Below are 19171 nucleotides of genomic sequence, written 5' to 3' on the forward strand. Positions count from 1 at the left end.
TCGGCATAATCAGACCTCTGCTTTAGGCAGCCAAGAGGATGGACTGGATTGAGGATAAACTTGAGGCAGGGAAACCAACGAGAATGCTATTGTAATAGCCTAGTCATGAAGTGATGGGAGCCTGCTGCAGGGTGGTACCTGTGAGAGTTAAGAGATGGAGTGTATGCAAGAGATACTGTGAACGTAGGAACAATAAGGTTTGGCAACAGATTAGATATATGGGATGAAGGAGTTGAGGATCGCACTGAAGTGCTGGCCTTGGTGACTGGGCAGATGATGGTGCTCTCCAAAGGGATGTTAGAAAGAGGGGAGGGTTGCAGGGATGGGGAACCTGTGGCCTCAAGGCCACATGTGGCCTTCTAGGTCCTTGGGTATGACCTTTTAACTGAGTCTAAGTTTTACAGAACAAATCCTTTTATTAATATATAATATAATAATATAAATAATATAGTAATACAAAGGATATAATAATACAAAAGATAAAACAAGGATTAATGATAATTTGTATTTACATGGCACTTTACGTTTTGCCAAATGATTTGCTCAGAACCCTAAGAGGTTGGTAGTGCTGGCATTATTTGCATTTTTTACTAGTGAAGAAGCTGAGGATCTGAAAGCTAGATGGCTTGCACATGTTCCCATAGCTAGGGAGCATCTGAAGCAGATTTTGACTCAGATTTTCTGACTCCAAGTCCCTCGCTTCATCCAAAATACCATTCTGCCTCTCAGTGTGGACACAAGGAAAGAATTAGGAATTCTGGGTAAAGACTCAAGTCAAAGACACTTGGGCATCAGAAATCTAGACAGACAACAACAGAAAGATGGTGGCAATATTGTGTTCATACTTCGCAGAGATGTTCTAAGAATGAAGCTCCATGAATGTTCTCTCCAGGGCTAAAACTTAGACTGGGCTTTGGGCAGAACTGAATCCTAGGAGGAACCAGATAAACATACCTGACACCAGGTCAGAATCAAGGCAACTAGGTAGAACAGTCGATAGAGTGTTGGACCAGGAGTCAGAAAGACCTGAATTCTAATTCAGTCTCAGAAATTTATCAGCCGTGTGACCTTAGGCAAGTCACTTACCCTCTGCTTGCCTCCATTTCCCCATCTATAAAATGTGGATAACAATAACACCTGCCTCCCAGGATTATTGTGAGGATAAAATGAGAGAGTATTTGCATAAAGAATAAAGCATTTTGCAAATTTTAAAGAACTGCATAAATGCTAGCTATTAATATGGATTGTAGTGGCAGTGGGGTAGAAGAGGATGACAGAGGGAAAGGGCCCGGTGGAAGAGCTGTTCTGAACAGTCAGACTTGAAAATGTGAATATTTGCCATCACAAGGTGCTGGTTACAATATAATTTAACTTCACTGCACTGCAGCTCTCCTCTCTTATAGAAAGAGTCAGGAAATGAAAAGGAATGCTCCAACCTGGTCTCCCCAAGAGAGGAAAGGGACCTTGAGGAGATATGAAATTAAATCTGCCCAGTCACACCCAGGACACAGACCAACCAGCCAGTTTTAGAGGGGAATCATACCAGCACCACCAGCTCAAAAGTTGTCTTTAAAAAAAAAAAGTCCAAACACACCCCAGGTCCCAAAATAGAATATATAGACCTGAGTGTCCGGGTTACAAAAATGAAAGGCAAGGAAGAAAATAACTTTGGTCTAGAGTCAACCATAGGTGGGAAGAATGAAACCAGCAAAACTGTTTCAAGCACCAAACTAGAATTTCTTAACTCAAGCCACAAATTGTTTAAACCAGTGAGCAAACATGGCCTGCTGGATTCCCAAGGGAAGGAAGGAGTTCCAAGCTGGCCCAGGACCAAGCCAGCCAAGGTTGGCTGGGAGGGTGGGGTAGGGAAAAAAAATGGGGCTCTGGTTCCAAACCTTTTTAAAGACCGGATGAAATGTTGACATGGCTAGCATAGGTAGTTAAGGGTTAAAAGGAGTCAGATTGTTGGTGCAGCTGGAAGTCATTAACAGCTGAGACCATCACAGAAACTTAGAGAGGGAGTGGGTGGCCTGGCCACTATTCAGAATCCATTCATAGAATCTTGGAGCTGGAAGGAAGGGCCCTTAGAGGTCATCCAGTCCAACCTCCCACCCCATGCAGGAATCCCTTTTACAAAATCCCTGACAAGTGATTGCACAGCCTCTGCTTAAAGTAGAGAGAGGAGCTCACTACTTGAGTGGGCAGCCTTTCTCATTGTTATACAGATGACCTTGCTCATCTCTCTGGGGAAAAGCATGGCAGGCGTCCTCCCTCTTCTCCATGACAGCCCTTCAAATATTTGAAGACAGCCATTATATCTGCCAACACCACCGCTCCTCCAAATCGTCTCTTCTCCAGGCTAAACACCTACTGTTCTTTCAACCATTCCTTCAGTGTGGTGCAGGACAAAAGAGCAATGGATTCCAAGCTAGAAAACCTGCAATCAAGTCTCAGTCCTTTCAATTATTATTGATGTGACCTTGGGCAAGTGTCAACTTTCTGGGCCTCAAGTTTCCCATGAGGGAGCTGAACTAGATGACCCTTGAAGTCCTAAATCTATCTAAACTCTACATCTATTACTCTACAATGAGTTCTCATTCTTCGAAGGCACTTGAGTTTATCAGAGTCCTTTTAAAATGTGACACCTAGAACCGGTTAACATACTCCAGGTAGGCCATGATCAACACATATGGAACCAACGTGAGTTACCCTGGAAAGTGATGCTTGGCTTCATTGAAAGCTACTTTGTTTATTTCTTCAATAAGGCCAGTACTAGAAGTTTCCCTGCAACATTTGCCAGGCCTTCACCCCAAATAGGCTATTGAATTCAATTTAATAAAGCTCTTTACACTTCTGTGGATGGTGATTTACTTTGTAGATATTTACTTTTTGTTACTTTGCACATACTTATAAGAGTATATGCCACTTCCCCAAATGGCACATAATCTCTGAGAGGGACTTCTATCTTTGTTTCATGTCTCCAGCACATAGTAAGTGCTTGTTTATGGATAGATTGATGGTGATAGCAACTGTAGAACAGAGTATGCCAGTAGTCATTTGAGTTGAATTTTCATCAAAGGAGGTGCCAGCTTGGGGCAAAATGTAGGGGCATAAGAGATAGTATCTGATTCTAAATAAAATATACTCATTGCTACCCACTCCCTTGACTAATCCCAAAACACCACTTTCATTACATCCCCTCCTCTCTTCAGAAAGATTCAATGTTTTCTCGCTGCCTACAGGATAAAGTCCAAATTCTTTAGCCTTGCATTCAAAGTCTTCCACAATCTAATTCAAACCCACTTTTTCAGTCTTATCTCATACTATTACATGAATTATGTGAATTACACACTATTCTAATCAGACTGGTCACCTCACTGTACCCTAAATGAATCTTGAGTTTTCCAGTCTCCATATCTTGGTTCATGCTATGTTCTCCAGCCTGAATGTTTGCTCACCTTCTTCTCCACCTTTCTAAATCCTATCCATCCTTCAAGATCTAGTTTATGTCATTCCCCCCGCCCGTCTACTTCTACATAAAGTCTTTCCTAAACATCCCAGAACATAATGAGCTTTCCCTTTTATGAAATGTGCTTAATATCTGTACCACATGTTTGGCACTAACAGTATGCTTTGTTGTACAATATTGCTTAACTTTTTTAATATGTATATTTTATGTTCCCAATTAGATTTTAAGTTCCTTGAAAGTAGGGACCATTTATTTTACTTCTATGTTCACAGAAAATCCACCAATCTAACCTTATCTCCAAATGGTCCCCAATATGAACTCACCATTCTCCAGATATACCATGGCTCAAGGCTTATTTCAAGAGTCATGCTTATATTTAGTTTCCTTCTCTCCTCAAGACGTCCTTCCATCACCTCAGCAAATTCTGAAAGCCGGGCAAAAGGGGATGCAGCTGTTTCCAGAGAATGACACTGCCACCCAGGGATGGTAGTTATGGGAAGAGAAGAGATCCCAATGGGGAACAGCTAAGATGGGGCAGCCCCTATGGACAGCATACAGTGGGTGGCTCAGACAATCAGTGGGAAATACATTCAGATCCATGCCCCACCTAAAGCCTTTCAAAGTCCAAACTTATGCAAAGTTTTTAGATAAAAAGCTGAAGTAGCACTAAGAAGACTGCTCCATCACCCAGGAGGCAATGCAATAGAATGATGTGCACCAATGAAATGGAGATTTTCTCTAATTACCTAATAAAGAATGAGGGATGAAGCCAGGAAACAGCTCTAAGCATAGTACAACTTAAAACTGCCTGAGGTTGGGGGAGGATGCTCCATCTACCAGTCAGTTAAGCTTTAGCACACATACATCCTGGGGCCTGAGGCCAAACCTGTCAAACCAAGTTTCACCAGCTCACATGATATAATCATCAGTTACATCTCCTCCGTTAGGCTTCTCTTACCTTCTCTAGCACACATCAATCTTCTTGTCTTTGCATTCTTATAACATTTATTATCTGTTGCTGAGGTACAATTATCATCCCTATTTTATAGCTGAGGAAATGGAGATGAAGGATGTGACTTGCCCAGGGTCACACAACCAGGAAGGGTCAGGTCTTTCTGATTCCAAACCCAATGGTTTATCCATTGAATGGTTAGCTACATCTAAGGAACCAAGGGATTGATAGACTACACTAAAAATAAAGAACTTGTGATTGTGGAAGTCTCCTTGCCAGGATTAGTTGCTTCTGAATCTACTCATTCTTCTTCAAGATGGGTTTGGTGGGGCCAGAGGCAATCAGAAGTCTCTGCCAACAAGCATGTAGTAAGATCGATCACCACTCTCAAAAGACACCAATTTTCAATGAATACTAAATTCCGTGCCCCAGACCCCAACTCCAGAGTTTCTGTTCTTGTACTGATAACTTAGCCCTACAGGAAGTCTGAGTCGACATTCTATGGGAACTGTGTTGCTACCCATTGCCTGCTCAAGGGAGAGATTCATTGCCCAGAATTCCTGGGTCTAAATGTATCCTGTGTCTGAGAACACTTGTGGGGTTTAGGAGATTGGTAGACTCATAGCTACTCAGTAGATGTTTTATTATTTTAATATACATTATGTTCTCTAGTTATCAAGTATTGTTTACATACTTACTGAGTCTGTTCTCTGAATAAATGCTGCATGCAATATCCATGCCAGTTTGCCTCATTCAATGTAAAGTTGACATCATTATCCTAAGGTGATACGACTAATGCTCACTGAAATAGAGGCGAGTCATTCCTTACTTGGGAGTTTGGGTCTAAATTGAGTATAGTAAAAATTGCCTTCTCTCTGCATCAGAACTCCATGGGGCACGTTGAAACATGAATGTCAGGGAATTTGTCAGGCAACAGCCATCATTTCAATACAAGGATTGGCTCTAAAGACTAAGTGAGCATGCATTTATTGAGCACCTACTATGTGCCAGGCACATATGCACATAGTATGCATATTGTATGTGCACTATGCACATACAATGAAAGGTAGAAACAGTTGGCCTAGGGCATGAAGCTGGACAAGTTTCCACCATTCCTTTGCCTCATGTCCCACTGAGGCCTCTCTCCCCCTCACCACAGCCCTTACTTACCCTTACCTCAAGTGGATTAAAGTGAGAGAGGGAGGAAGGCTTCAGTATCACCTGTGGGAAGGGAATACTTAGCTTTCAGAGCTGAAAATGCGATTTACAGCTCTCATCTCACACTCACTACAAGGTGTATATGGTCATTGAGTAGAATGGTAGGTGTAATCTAGAGTATTTAAATTATTATTATATTCTCTCTCTTTCTCTCTTTCTCTATCCCTCCCTCCCTCCTTCCTCTCCCTCCCCCTCCCCCTTCCTTCTCTCTCCTCTCTCTCCCTGTCTGTCTTTATCTATTTCCATGTCTATTTATCTCTCACAGTGAATTTGATGTGCAAATGTTGTTGTTCTCTTGTACAGCAAGTTCAAAAAGAGACAGGGTTAGTCAGTGGTTTGGGAGATTATCCACAAGTCCGCACACCTCTTAACGAGAGTCACAGATCCATAAAGGCTGAAGTAAGGATTGAAGGTCACTGTCTCTCTGGTAACCATACAGAACAAACACAACATTCAATCAATCAAGGCTTCTACACTTAGTTGGGTCAGGTGGGACCCTTAGTGAATGGCTCTCAGTGCCACCTGGTGGTTTAAACATTTAAGTGTTATGTTAATGTGAGCTGTTATTGGTGACCTCACCTATTCCCGTGAGACAGGGTGTGTTCTTCTTTTGCCACTGAATTTGGCAATCTGGGGTGTTTTGGGGAAGAGTTATGACCTAGGGCATGTTGTCTGATCCTTTTTTTCAGCTCAGGTTTGACTAGAGTGTTCCATCAGAAGCCCTTTTGTGGTCCTTTGTGGCCCCACCTTTATGGGGAACTTGTTCCATCAATGCAGATAACCTCTCACCTTAGAGGGGATCTTAACTATTTACTGTGTGCCATGGAACATTTTGGCAGTCTTGCTAAGTCTATAGATCCTCTTCTCAGAACAATATTTTTAAATGAATAAAAAATACTTAGAATTACAAAGAAAACTAAATTGAAATAGTTATCAAAATATTAAAAGTTCCAAGTTCTCAGAACCTCCTGAAATGCATCCACAAACCACTTGGGTCCATGGATACCAAGTTAAGACTCCCTGCCTTAGAAAATGACATGAAGCTCAGTGAAATAACTTGCCTATAGTCACACAGTTAACAAATGTCAGGCAAGATTTGAACCTAACTTCAAGCCCAGTGGGGAGCCAGGTGGCAGAGTGGTTAGAGCAGTGGGCCTGGAGTCAAGAAGACTCATCATCCTGAGTTCGAATGTGACCTCAGACACTTACTAGCTATGTGACCCTGGGCAAGTCACTTAATCCTGTTTGCCTCAGTTTCCTCATCTATAAAATGAACTAGAGAAGGAAATGGTAAACTATTCCAGTATCTTTGCCAAGAAAACCCCAAATGGAGTAATGAAGAGTTGGACATGACTGAAAAAAAAGATTGAAAAGTACAGTGCTTGTCCCTTGTGCCTCACTACCTCTGACTTCTTTCTTCTACTCATTTCCCTAAAAATTTTCTGATTGTTCAGCTTCATGTTTCCTGAGCATAGTCCAGGAGAGTCTGGGCAGAAGGCTTTGTTTCTAACAACATTTCAAAGGACGGCTTTGACCCTTTGAAGTTCTTCATAGTCTTGGGCCTGGCTACGCTAGAGTAGATGGGCAAAGAGCTCCTTGTACGAGGGGAGGAATCATGGGAGCTGGATGAGTAGCCTCTCAAATTGTCCATTTAATGACTTAGGTGGTTAGAGAATTATCTTGGGGGGGAGGGGTGTCTGTGTCTGTGTTTAAGCAAAATTGGGGCAGGGCTGGTGGGTTTGTTGCATTTTTCCTTATTTATCAGAATGCCGTACAGCTTTTTCTCCTTCAAGTGGACCCATGGAACATCCAAATTAATAAGTGACTTTTATGAAAAACTTCCACATTTGCAAAATATGCTCATTTTCTCACTTGAACTTCACAAACTCCCTCAGAAGTAGATATTAAAGGTATTATTATCCCCATTTTATAGGAGAGGAAACTGAGGTGCAGAGAAGCTAATTGGCTTCCCTGTCCACTCCACCACATGCAAGAGTATGATCCTGCTCTTGTCTTAAGAGTACATTTAAGTTGCCAAAGGCAGGTCCAGAATTTTTTTTTGACTATAATAGATGACAGGCTATCAAGGTCTATCTTTAAAAAAAATTTTTTTTATATCTTTTGGGTCTTAAATATCTTCACTTCCCAATATGTTCCTCCCCTACCCAGAAACGATCCCTTTATAACAAATAAAAAAGAAAGAGGAAACAGCAGTTCAGCAAAAATAATCAACATATCAAGTCTGATTGTACACATAGCATTACACATCCATGGCCACCCCTCATCCCTCACCCCCAAGGAAGGGAGAGAGGTGAATTCTCTTATCTCTTCTTTTAGAGGTCACCTAGAACCATCTTTTGGCTTAAGCATGGTCACTGAGAGCTGATGGTTTTCAGAGATACTCTGTGTTTGCTTTTATTTGGTGACTGAATGGGGCCAGGGGCAGAAATAGTTCTGCTTTGGGAGATTAAGTGAATAAACAGTCATAACCTCTTGTTGCTCACCCTGCATGTGGTTTCACCTGCAGCACTGGGTTTAATTTTACCATCATTTTGCATTCGCAGCTGTGCCTCAGATCAACTGTGATGTCAAGGCTGGGAAGATAATTAATCCTGAGTTTATTGCGAAATGTCCAGCTGGATGTCAAGACCCCAAATACCATGTTTATGGCACTGACATTTACGCATCATATTCCAGTGTCTGTGGCGCTGCTGTTCACAGGTGGGGAGCTTTGAGCTATTTCAGGACCCAGTGATCAAGGCATGGGCTCAGAGAGACTGCACATAGTCAGTTGGGATTACCTACTAGGGAAAAGGAATGAGTTGCCATGGTTTTCTTTTCATAGCACTAGTTGAAAAGGAGGATTGACTGAGTCTTCATTTAAAATCACCTTTTAAAAAAAAGCTTTCCCTTGGCGGAAGATAAATCAACATTTCAGAGGTTTCTATTTAAATCTAGGACAAACAGCCAAGTAGAATCTGATAAGATTCAAAGATGGCAAAAATTATTATCAATTTACACATTACAGGAATATGGGAGGAAGAGAAAGCTAAGACCCTTGATGATAGTCAGCACCCAAAAAGATCTTGACAGGCTAGACTATTGGGCCACACCTAATGATAAGGAATTTAATAGAAATAAGAGCAAAGCCTTACACTTGCATTCAAAAAAATTAACTTCGCTGGTACAAAAGGGAGAATGCCATTTTCTCTGTAATTTATAGTCTTAAGAGAGTTTCCTAAGATGCTTAGAAGTTAAGTGACTTGTCTTTGGTCACATAGCCAGTTTGTTTCAGAGGTTAGACTTGAACTTAGCTCTTTCTAGCTCCAAAGGCCAGCTTTCTCTCCTCTCCCTACTTCCCACTGCCTTTCCAGAATCATAGATTTTTAGAGATAGAAAGTCCAAGACTTTAGAAATCATAGAGACCAACCATCATTTCATTGATGAGGAAACTGAGTCCAAGAGAAGTTAAGTGGCTCACTCAAGGTCATACAACTGGTAAGTGGCAGGACCAGTACTTGAACCCAGGTCTTCTGATTCCAAATCCAGTTACCTTTCTACAGTACATGGCTCCACAACTCTCCAAAAGAATGTACCTGCCAAAGTTGGGTCTATCCTGAAATCATGGTTTATGGCCTTGGATTTTTGAGACCGCCTGCCATAACAACCTAAGCTAAATGCTAAAACCCAAGCAACAAATTCAGGAAAGTCCTCCTTACTCAATATCAGGTTTAAATAAATAGTTCTACAGCCACCTGGCTATTTGGAATGTTCTTGGACAATATTATGCTCATGGAGAGAGAAAAAAAGATCAAGCTGGAAGGGACCGTCCTGAATTTTTATGGCATGCTCCATTGCTTTTTCCACTGCAGACCAAAACCACATCAGTAATTAACAACCAACAAGTGAATCCTAATTGTCATCTTTTATATTTGTGAAGCTTACATAATGATATGCCGTAGTACCAAACATTTTTATAGTCTGACAGCTACATGAAAAGTGTAGAGAATGCAAGATCCCACTGCGCTTACTGCTGGATTCAATAAAACACAGTCTGAAAACATTTTGGAAGGTTCTTCTCTAGCAAGGTGTCTCCTGTGCATATGTGAAAATAATGAAAGACCTTTGAATGGGGGAACAACAGAGATAGCTTTGCTTGATAACCTCCACTCATTAACATCAAGGCAGGCGTAAAATGGAGATATGTATGCTCACCAAAGGTATTTGCCACTGTCAAAGAGAATGTCCTGTGAAGAAACCATTTGGAATAGGGATTGTCACAAGAATTAATGAATTTAACCACTATATGTCTTAAAGTTATTTCCTGGAGTCCAACTGTGGATTCTTTTGATTGATGCTTTGTTTTCTGTATTCAGAAGTTCTGGACAGTTTTCTTGTATTATTTCTTACATTATGGTATTCAAGATGTTATGTTCTTCTGGGAAACCTATGATTCTTAAATTGTCTCTGGGCCTCCTATCTTCAAGATCAATGACTTTTTCTTTTATAGAGGTCATACATTATTTTAACATTATTGCCTTTTGCTTCTCTTTTTTCCAATTATCCTTCACTTCAGTATTTTTGTATTCCAAATTAGTTATCCTCTTTTTAGTGTCTTTGGAGAAATTCACCACTGTAGAGTCGTTTTTTTTTCATCTGCTATGTATTCTAACATTTTTCCCCTTTAAACTTTTTCTCTTATCATTTTCATTTCTCTTTTGAATCATTCTGGAATATCTTGTTGTTGTTCCATACTCTCTTGAGATTCCAAGAGGATCTGTGTTTCCTCAGACATTGGTTCAACTTCCTTTGTCTCATAACATTTAAAAGAGCTTTTTAATTTCTTTGAGTGTTTAGTATTCATTCTTCCTTTGAATTTTAATATCTTTTATGTTGATTTATCTCTTTATGTTCTAGGTTTTTAGTTAAATCCTCTTTCTCTTGAAATTTTGGTGTTTCAGCCTTTTCCCCTTATATTCTTATGTGTACTGACTGAGTCCTCTCTCTTTGCTAGTAGGTGCATGTCTGCCTTGGCTTCCTCCCACAATGTAGAATTTAGTTTTGCCAGCCCTGATATCTTCCCTAAGTCACTTCTGAGAGGATAAGACTTTACCTTCAGACTCAGTGCAGCCACACACTGACCCCCTACTAGATGCTTCATTCTTTCATTCTCTGGCTAGGCTTAATTAGCTTCTGCTTCTTTTGCATGATTATGGAATCAAGATGGGTGTTCTGGACAGAATATTTATAGCTTTGGGGATTCCTAACCCAGCTATAGATGGAAGGTATACCCGTTCTTTACCCTTCATACACACATCATGTGACTGGATAAAATCAATGTCTACTCCTTGTTATAATGGGATGGGGAATGGAAAGGGATTTGAGAATGATGCCTGAAGAGTTTCTGCAACTGAAGGGGACTTCCTGAGGAGGTCCCAGACAGGCCCATGGGTCAGTTTGTGCATACCTGCCAGAACAGGAATGCTGATGGGGAAGGGAGGCTGAGTGAGAATAACTGCAACAACAATAAATAGCTAACATTTATATAGAACCTACTATGTGCCAGGGTCTTGCTAAGAACTTTACAAATCTTATCTCATTTGATATCCACAACAACCCTAGGAAGTAGGTACTATTATAATCCACATTTTACAGTTGAGGAAACTGAGGCCAAGAGAGGTTAAAGTGACTTAGCGAGGGTCAAATAGCTAGTAAGTATCTGAGGCTTAATTTGAACTTTTGTCTTCCTGACTCCAGGCCCAGCCATGTATCCACTATGATTAAGGAGTAGTGTTTTCCAGTGTTTATTATTTTTTTTTGCTTTGTCAGGCTTCTCTCTTTCTTGTCCTGTGGATTCAGCAATAAATTCTTTATATCTCATGCATAACTTCTCTTTTGAGGCTTTTTTGAGATTAGTGAGGACTAGGGAAAAACGTCTACTCTTCCAACTTGTTGGTCACATGATGTGGAAGTCAGCACTAAGGATTTTCTACGGATGGCGAAATTCCCCAAATGTTTATAAATGACATTGTGCTAATTGAATCAAGCACCATGTCATTGCAAGGCCTTACAGATAAGATCCATTATCACTCAAAGGAGTTCAACCTTCTATCCACACTGGAAAAACCAAGTAGATGAAGAATGCCTACCTTCCAGATTATCAGATCCACAAATGAGGTGAGGATACCAGGGCTTTGTTCATGGCGCCATATATAGAGGGCACGAACAATACTTGTCATCTATGAGCAACATGAAAACATCAAAGCTTGGTACCTAGTTAATGAGTTCAATTAGGTAAAATAGGAAGCTACCAAATGGCAGATCGAGTGAATTTCTTCCTGATTCCTTTTTTCTTGCCTTCCCCCTCAGCTGAGAGGGTTCTTCAGGCTGCTTGCTGCCAGTGTGATTTGTATTACTTGCCCCAGTTGCATATTCCTAGAAACAAAGGCCCATATTCTAAATAATATTCTTCCTGTGATGCTGAATGGCTATAAGCCATAGAATATCACAGTCTCTAAAGAATCAGAGTTGAGAGTCACCAAAAGGGCAATGAATGTCATCAATGAAAAATTATGCAAAAAACACGGCACAAAGGATGTCATCAAAGAGATGTATAACTGGAAAAGAAGTCTGGCCAATCAGATGATATGGACAAGGGATGACCAGTGGATAATTCACATACTCCATTTATCAATATCAATTGTCACTGTATAATGTCTAGAGATCTAGAGAAAGGATTTCTATCACGTTGGGTAGAGCTCTTGTGAGTGAGGGATACCACTTGGTGAAAAGAGTGATGGATTTGGAATCTAATGATCTAAGTTCAAACCTTGATTTCACTACTTCCTACCTGTTTGATTTTGAGCAAGTCACTTAACATCTCTAGGTCTCAGGTTCCTCATACATAAAATGAGGGTGGTAGACTAGATGAACAATAAAGTCCCTTCCAGTTTGAAATCTGTGATTTAGTGTTAAGTGTTGCACAGAATGAGAGGCTTTGATTGCGTTGCTATCTGCACTGAAGAAGGGAGTACCCATCTCAATGAGATCACAGATCTATGGAAGTGTAAGGGTAAGGGATTCCAACATTCCCCAATTAATATAATCACAAAAGGCCCAAATAGTTCCAATGAAGCAGTGAAACACGGGAACTAGGTGTGAGGGAGGGAATAAACATTTATATGGTACCTACTATATGCCAAACACTTTTATGAAAATTACCTCATTTGATAATATGAGTGAACAAATCCTTGATCAATTTGAGAGGATGAACTGTGCTTTGATCATTGGGTAAAGACAGATGAAACCCCAATAATACAAAGGCACCTAAATAAAAGAGGGAAAGCCCTGTAGTGAGTAGAGAGGCCTGGACTATCAACAAATCAGTCTGTCCAATAGAGGTGACTTGCCCTTTGAAAAGCCAACCCTGAACATTATCATCACTAATTCTACATCCCACAGTGAGCTCCAGGCAACTAGGTGACACAGCGGATAGAGTACCAGGCCTGAAGTCAGAAAGACTCATCTTCTTGAGTTCAAATCTGGTCTCAGATACTTACTAGCTATGTGACCTTGGGCAAGTCACTTAACCCTGTTTGCCTCAGTTTCCTCATCTGTAAAATGATCTGGAGAAGGAAAGCAAACCAGTCCAGTATCTTTGCCAAGAAAACCCCAAATGGGGTCATGAAGAGGTGGACATGACTGAAACAAATAAACAACAACAGTGAACATCATTAAGTTTCCATAAAAGGAGAAAGGGATCATAATATGCCCCCTTGCCACGAATATTCTCACTACCACTATAATTTAAGTCTGAGTTCATTCTCCCTAGGGACTTTATACAAGCAAAGGAAGAGTGCACCCTCAGGTTTAGGGGAGGAGGAGGGAAATGTTTTTGTAATTACCATTCTTACCATCCCCTTAGTAAATAAATTTTCTGGAAGCAGTTTCAGGTCATTGACTGATAATCTATGAAAAGTACACCACTGGAAGCTCCTTAGGAGGAAATTCTAGTCATCAAGGTTACCCCTAGAACCATTTAGTCTGTAAACATACCTTGCAAATGCAAAGGAGAGTTAAGGGAATGAGCTCAAAAGGGGATATTACAAATGTATCAAAATATATTTACACACTTTCAACATTTTAAAACACTTTTGTATCTGTTATCTTGGTGTTGTTTTTTTTTCCATCTCAATTTTATTAGGTAGATAGGGCAGGTAGTATCACCACCATCACTATACCTGGCTAGAGAAGAGTAGGTGCAATGGAGAGAAACACGATGGAGACAGAGAGAGAGAGAGAGAGACAGAGAGAGAGAGAGAGAGAGACAGACAGAGACACAGAGAGACAGAGAGAGAGAGACAGAGACAGAGAGAGACAGAGAGGTCTTTGAGCACTAGGAAAAAACCCCAGGGAGTGATGTGGTGAAAAATTAGTTAGAAAGAAATATTGATGTCCATGCAAAAAATTAATGGAGATTCCTTAGGTTAAAACAACCTGGAACCTCTTGTTCCTGATAGTTTTCTTTTTCATCCAGGATAGCCAGACTGATTTTAGAGAGGATAAAGATATCAAAAGAACTGATTCCTTGATGTAAAACTCATAAGGGAACAAACTTTTTTTTATCATGACTAGTTCTGTCACAGACAGAGCTGGATGAGAGAAGATGTGGGAGAGATTTGAGAGAGGATAGTATTGTTTAGAAGAGGCTAATATTTTAGATGAAGGGATTTTATAACAATAAAATGTTAGAGCCACATTCTATCTCTGATGATTTATTGGGCTTCCCTGACTGAGCAATTCCCTTGATTCGATTTCAGAACAAAAAGTTATTGGACATATTTAAGGGAAGATAACTTTTCTTTGGCTCAGTCTCTTCCCAGAATTAATCCCTGTATTTATAGAGGTATCAAAGAAAAGGGAGATTCCTCAGAGATTGATGCAGTGAAGAGTCCTTGATGATACAGAGGTAGTCACACTGACTTCTGTCAAGATCACCTACCACCAGACCAGCATCTAATCAGAAACTATCCATGAAGTCTTCGATTCAGTTGTTTCTGAATTTATCAGCTGGCCCATAGGTTCTGCTAGCGATTCCTAATTTGTGAGCTGGGGACCCCTTAGGTTGTTTACAAAGTTGTTTCAAGAAGTACATCTCATGAAATGATTTGAATTAAGCAAACATTCCTTCCTTCTGCAGACAGAATAAATACTTTTCAACAGGTATAGAGGTGTTCAATTTTTTTCAAACGCATCCAAAGCTGTTGTAATAAAATAATATATTCACTTAAAAATCTTACTGAATTCAAACAAACTTTATGCCATTATACATTTTCTCAGTTAATGAATGTTAATAATACAGTCACTATTAAATGGGAAGTCTGACTTTTTTTACATTAAAAGGGGCCTTTACATTTGAAAAGGTCCATTCACAGGAATATAGATTTAAAGCAGTCTATTGGGGGTGGGAAACCTGTAGCCTCAAGGCCAATGTGGCCCTGGAGGTCTTCAAGTGCTGTCCTTTGACTGAATCCAATTTGGTCAAAGGGCTGCACTTGAGCACCTAGAGGGCCACATGTGGCCTCAAGGCCACAGGTTCCCTACGCCGGCTCTAGTTCAATTCCCTGATTTTATAGAGGAGGGAAAGTGAGGCCCAGAGAGATGAAGTGACAAAACTATACAGGTAGTGGCAGAACCTATATTTGAACCCCAATCCTAAAAGTACGAATTCAGCACTCTTTTCATAGTAACACTAAACAGCAAGGACCATTTAATATACCAATAAAACATTCAATCAACAAGCATTTGCTGGTCACCTAATATACTACCACCATTGTGGTAAGTGCTTTAGGGTATAATAAGAAAATTATTAAATACTGTCTTTGCCTTCAATGAGTTGACAGTCTAGTTGGGAACATGAGTCACTTTAACAATTAGAGTCAGTATCGTATAGAACAAATTAATTGCTAAATGATATGTTACAGATTTATAAAAATTCCAGAGAAACAAGAGAGATCAACATGGGCTTTAGTATGAGTGTAAGCTCTTAGAGATTGTGGGAACTGAGCTGTCACAAGCATGGTCAAGATTCACCTAAAAGAGAGTGAGGCAGGATATTCCAAACTGGGGCAGCAACAGAAGTAATGGTAGAAGAGCAGGCTTTAAGAGTCAAGAATCCTGAGCTTGGGTACTGACTCTACCACTAATTACCTGAATTACATTTTGAAGGTCTCTTCCAACTCTAATAATCCATGACTATAAATATTTAGGGTTGACAGCAGAGATCAGCACCACAATGTGTCAAATCACTGATAAGGTGTCAACTTGCATTAGTAGTAGGAGTTTCCTTCCCTAGTAGTATTCCCTTTACCGATAAATTCACAGATCTAGTCTCTATCCTCCTAAAATTACACTTAATCAAAGGATTCTTGTTTGGAGAAATTTATACTACCCTCTTGAAATAGGTTCATATATTCTGTGTTTAGAAAAATTGGGCTTGGGAAGTATAAAAAAGAGAATATACTTAGCATTATATTTAAAAGATATTAATAGAAATTTCTAATGTAAATAACTTCTTTTGTTAGAAAAGAAAATTTGAGGGGAACAAAGAGACATTCCTGCCTCTCAGAACAATTAGTGAAAAAAAAATTCTGAGGAGAGATTGTGTTTTGAAAAAGACATTTCTATGGGCTAAGCTTTTGACTTTTTTTAATTCTTAATTTCTCCATCTCCACCTCTATTTAAAGAGATGGAGGTCAATTTATTAATAGTTCTCTGGTAATATCAGCTAGTGTGTCAGTGAAGTAGGTTTCTTTTCAATCTTGCCTCAGACGTTATTCTTTGTTCACAGTGGTGTGGTTGATAATTCAGGAGGAAAAATCCTTGTTCGAAAAGTTGCTGGACAGTCTGGGTACAAAGGAAGTTATTCCAATGGAATCCGGTCATTGTCCCTGCCCCGGTGGAGAGAATCTTTCATAATCTCAGGTACCCTTAAAACTGCTGAAATATTTCTAAAGTTGAGGTTAATGCCCCACTTTTCACTAAAGGCCTGGTAGGGAATGGGAAGACTAGAAAAGAGATTACTGTTCTTCTTGAGTGGCCCTAACTATTAGGATTATAAAATGATGGATTTTAATCATTATTTGATGAGACTTATTTGGAAATCTGAGTAGATAGCAAGTATTCTCTTTGAACATGTAATAGGAATCTATAGATCCTATTTAAAGCTAGTCAAGTATATTTTAAAAATTTAAGTTTTAGAACTGTTGTCTCAGTGTCTCGGATCTAAGACCTATTTCCCTTTAGATGTTTAATAGGTAAATAAAAAACAGATTGGAAAATCTGCTCTTGGCAAAGAGATTGACCTAACATTAAAATTTTCACTTTTTTTCTTTTAATATTCTGTTCATTTCACCCTTTTGTTTCCCTTAGTTACTAAATTGGCATTCAGCAAGCACACCTGGCATTCTGCTTTGCTCTAGGCAAATGGCCTATTTGAGCTCATAGATCAAGAACTGGAAGGGGGTTTAGGGGTCATGTTACCCAACCCCTTCATATTACTAATGAAACTGAAGCCTAGAGAGATTAAATAATTTGACCAAGGTTACACAGTTAGTAGTAAGTAACCGAATCAGGATTTAAACTAGGGTCCTGTGACTGTAAGTTTCGAATTCCTTTCACTCTATCAAGCTATCTCTAGATAAAGAGACTAGAATATAACTTTCATTCTGTAGGACTCTCTGGAAGTCTAAGTTAACTCTGGGATATAACTAAGGAGGCCAAAAAGTCTTTAGGCTCCTGAGAATATTTCAGATACTTTGTAGAACCCCAGAACTAAGCTTAGGGTCCTTGAGGTCATAAACTAGTTGTGAAATTTTAGTGCTGGAAGAGATTTTAAGGATTGTCAAGGTCCTTTTACAGATGGAGAAATGAAGAGCAAAAAGCATGAATTAACTTGCCCAAGGTCATACAATTAGTTGGTCACAGAAGCAGGATTAGAACCAGTCTCCAAACTCCCAGTCCAGTTGTCCTTTCTACAAAACCATGAAGGAACAAGGTATACCACACCTGAGCAAGATCAAGGAATAGTAACAGGGCTAGAATGGGCCTTTCAAGAGGATTCCAAGCTAGAATAATCTCTTCTGCACCCCACCCCCAGTCCTGGCCTCTGCACATCACCAGGACTCAGATCAGACTAGCTTCCAGTTAAGAGAAACCAAGATGAATTGCTATGACACTTCAGAGGTTACAACCCAGGGACCACATTAAAATGCTAATACCACGAGAGCCAGAAAGTAGGAGAGAAAGATCTATGTCCCAACCATAAACACCTAGCACCTGTTGCCAAAAGGAGAGATGTGATCCTTGAATTCTTGACCTACAATTTCCAAACTCTAATAGTAGAATGAATGGCACCATTTCCCTGGGAGTCAAGATTCTCATGTCTTTACAATAAGAGTCAAAATGTTTAGATACTTCATTGTAAATCCCAGCGACTATGCCTTAATCTTGCTACCTTCCATTTGGTGACACCGAAGTGAAATTTGGGGGGATTTCTTGGCTTTGTTTTGTGAATATTAAATATTTGTATCTCTGAAACAAGGAAAAAGTTTCTTCTACATGGCTGAGTTAGAGGTCTGCACTGTGGCATGAAGGTATAAATTGACTGGCAGCCCAAATAATCATAATCATTAGGCAGTCACATGGTCACCTCCAGCATGGTGTGAACCTTTGGCTTTCTGCCAGCCAGTTTAACTGGATTATGTCAAGATTCTCACTTGAAAGCTGAGATGCTTCAGTGACCTTTCTTTGAGTTTTTATTTCCAATTTTCACACTTCACTGTACTCCTCTAATTAATACATGGAGGTTGGCTTGAGAAGGAGGGGGACATGGGCATTTTTGTCAGCATGATGTTTCCACACAATTCAGGAAAGGGATGGCTATGTGATTCCCTCAAGAGTTTTTTGAATATTACCCATCTGCTTCCTGATCTATGCTGCAGAAGGCTGAGATCAGATTCCTTTTCCTTTTGAATAGTACATAGAAAATGAGATAGTATATTTCTTCAGCTCTCCAGTGGGTATGGATGTCCACAAGTGTGCTTAAATGAGTCAGAAAAGAAAAAAAAAAGATTTGTAATTTATATCGTGTGATGGGGGCCTGGAAATCTCAGGCCTCCTACTCACCAGATCATTTTTATGAGCTGAAGTGAATTGGAGAGACTAATCACAGAATTTCAAAGTTGAAAAGGACCTTAGTAGCCCTCTAACCCAACCCAGTCCAGGCTTCCTGTCTCATCCCATTTCAGTGGTATTCAAGTAGCCTGAAACAGCATTGGACTTGGAGTCTACAGATCTGAGTTCAAATCCTGGGTCTGACACTATACAATACCTTAGATAAGTCACTTCACCTCTCAGGCCTTAGAATTTTATCTGTAAAATGAGAGGATTGGGTTAGTTCCATCTCTAAATTAAAGATCCTATGATGCCTGACTATTTTACGTCCCTATTCAACAATCTTCCATAGCTTCTTC

At 39.9% G+C, this 19171-nt stretch overlaps 1 protein-coding gene across 1 annotated transcript in view; it reads left to right on the top strand.

The window, feature by feature from the left end:
* Nucleotides 1-19171, top strand: part of VIT (vitrin) — a 199978-nt gene that overhangs the window by 103337 nt on the left and 77470 nt on the right. Inside the window, exons 4-5 of the mRNA XM_036749928.1 lie at nucleotides 8204-8360; nucleotides 16489-16622. Of these exons, the coding sequence (XP_036605823.1) occupies nucleotides 8204-8360; nucleotides 16489-16622 (291 nt within the window). The remainder of the gene's footprint in view (nucleotides 1-8203; nucleotides 8361-16488; nucleotides 16623-19171) is intronic.

The sequence above is a fragment of the Trichosurus vulpecula genome, chromosome 3 (genome assembly GCF_011100635.1).
Source record: "Trichosurus vulpecula isolate mTriVul1 chromosome 3, mTriVul1.pri, whole genome shotgun sequence".
NCBI classification, from domain to species: domain Eukaryota; kingdom Metazoa; phylum Chordata; class Mammalia; order Diprotodontia; family Phalangeridae; genus Trichosurus; species Trichosurus vulpecula.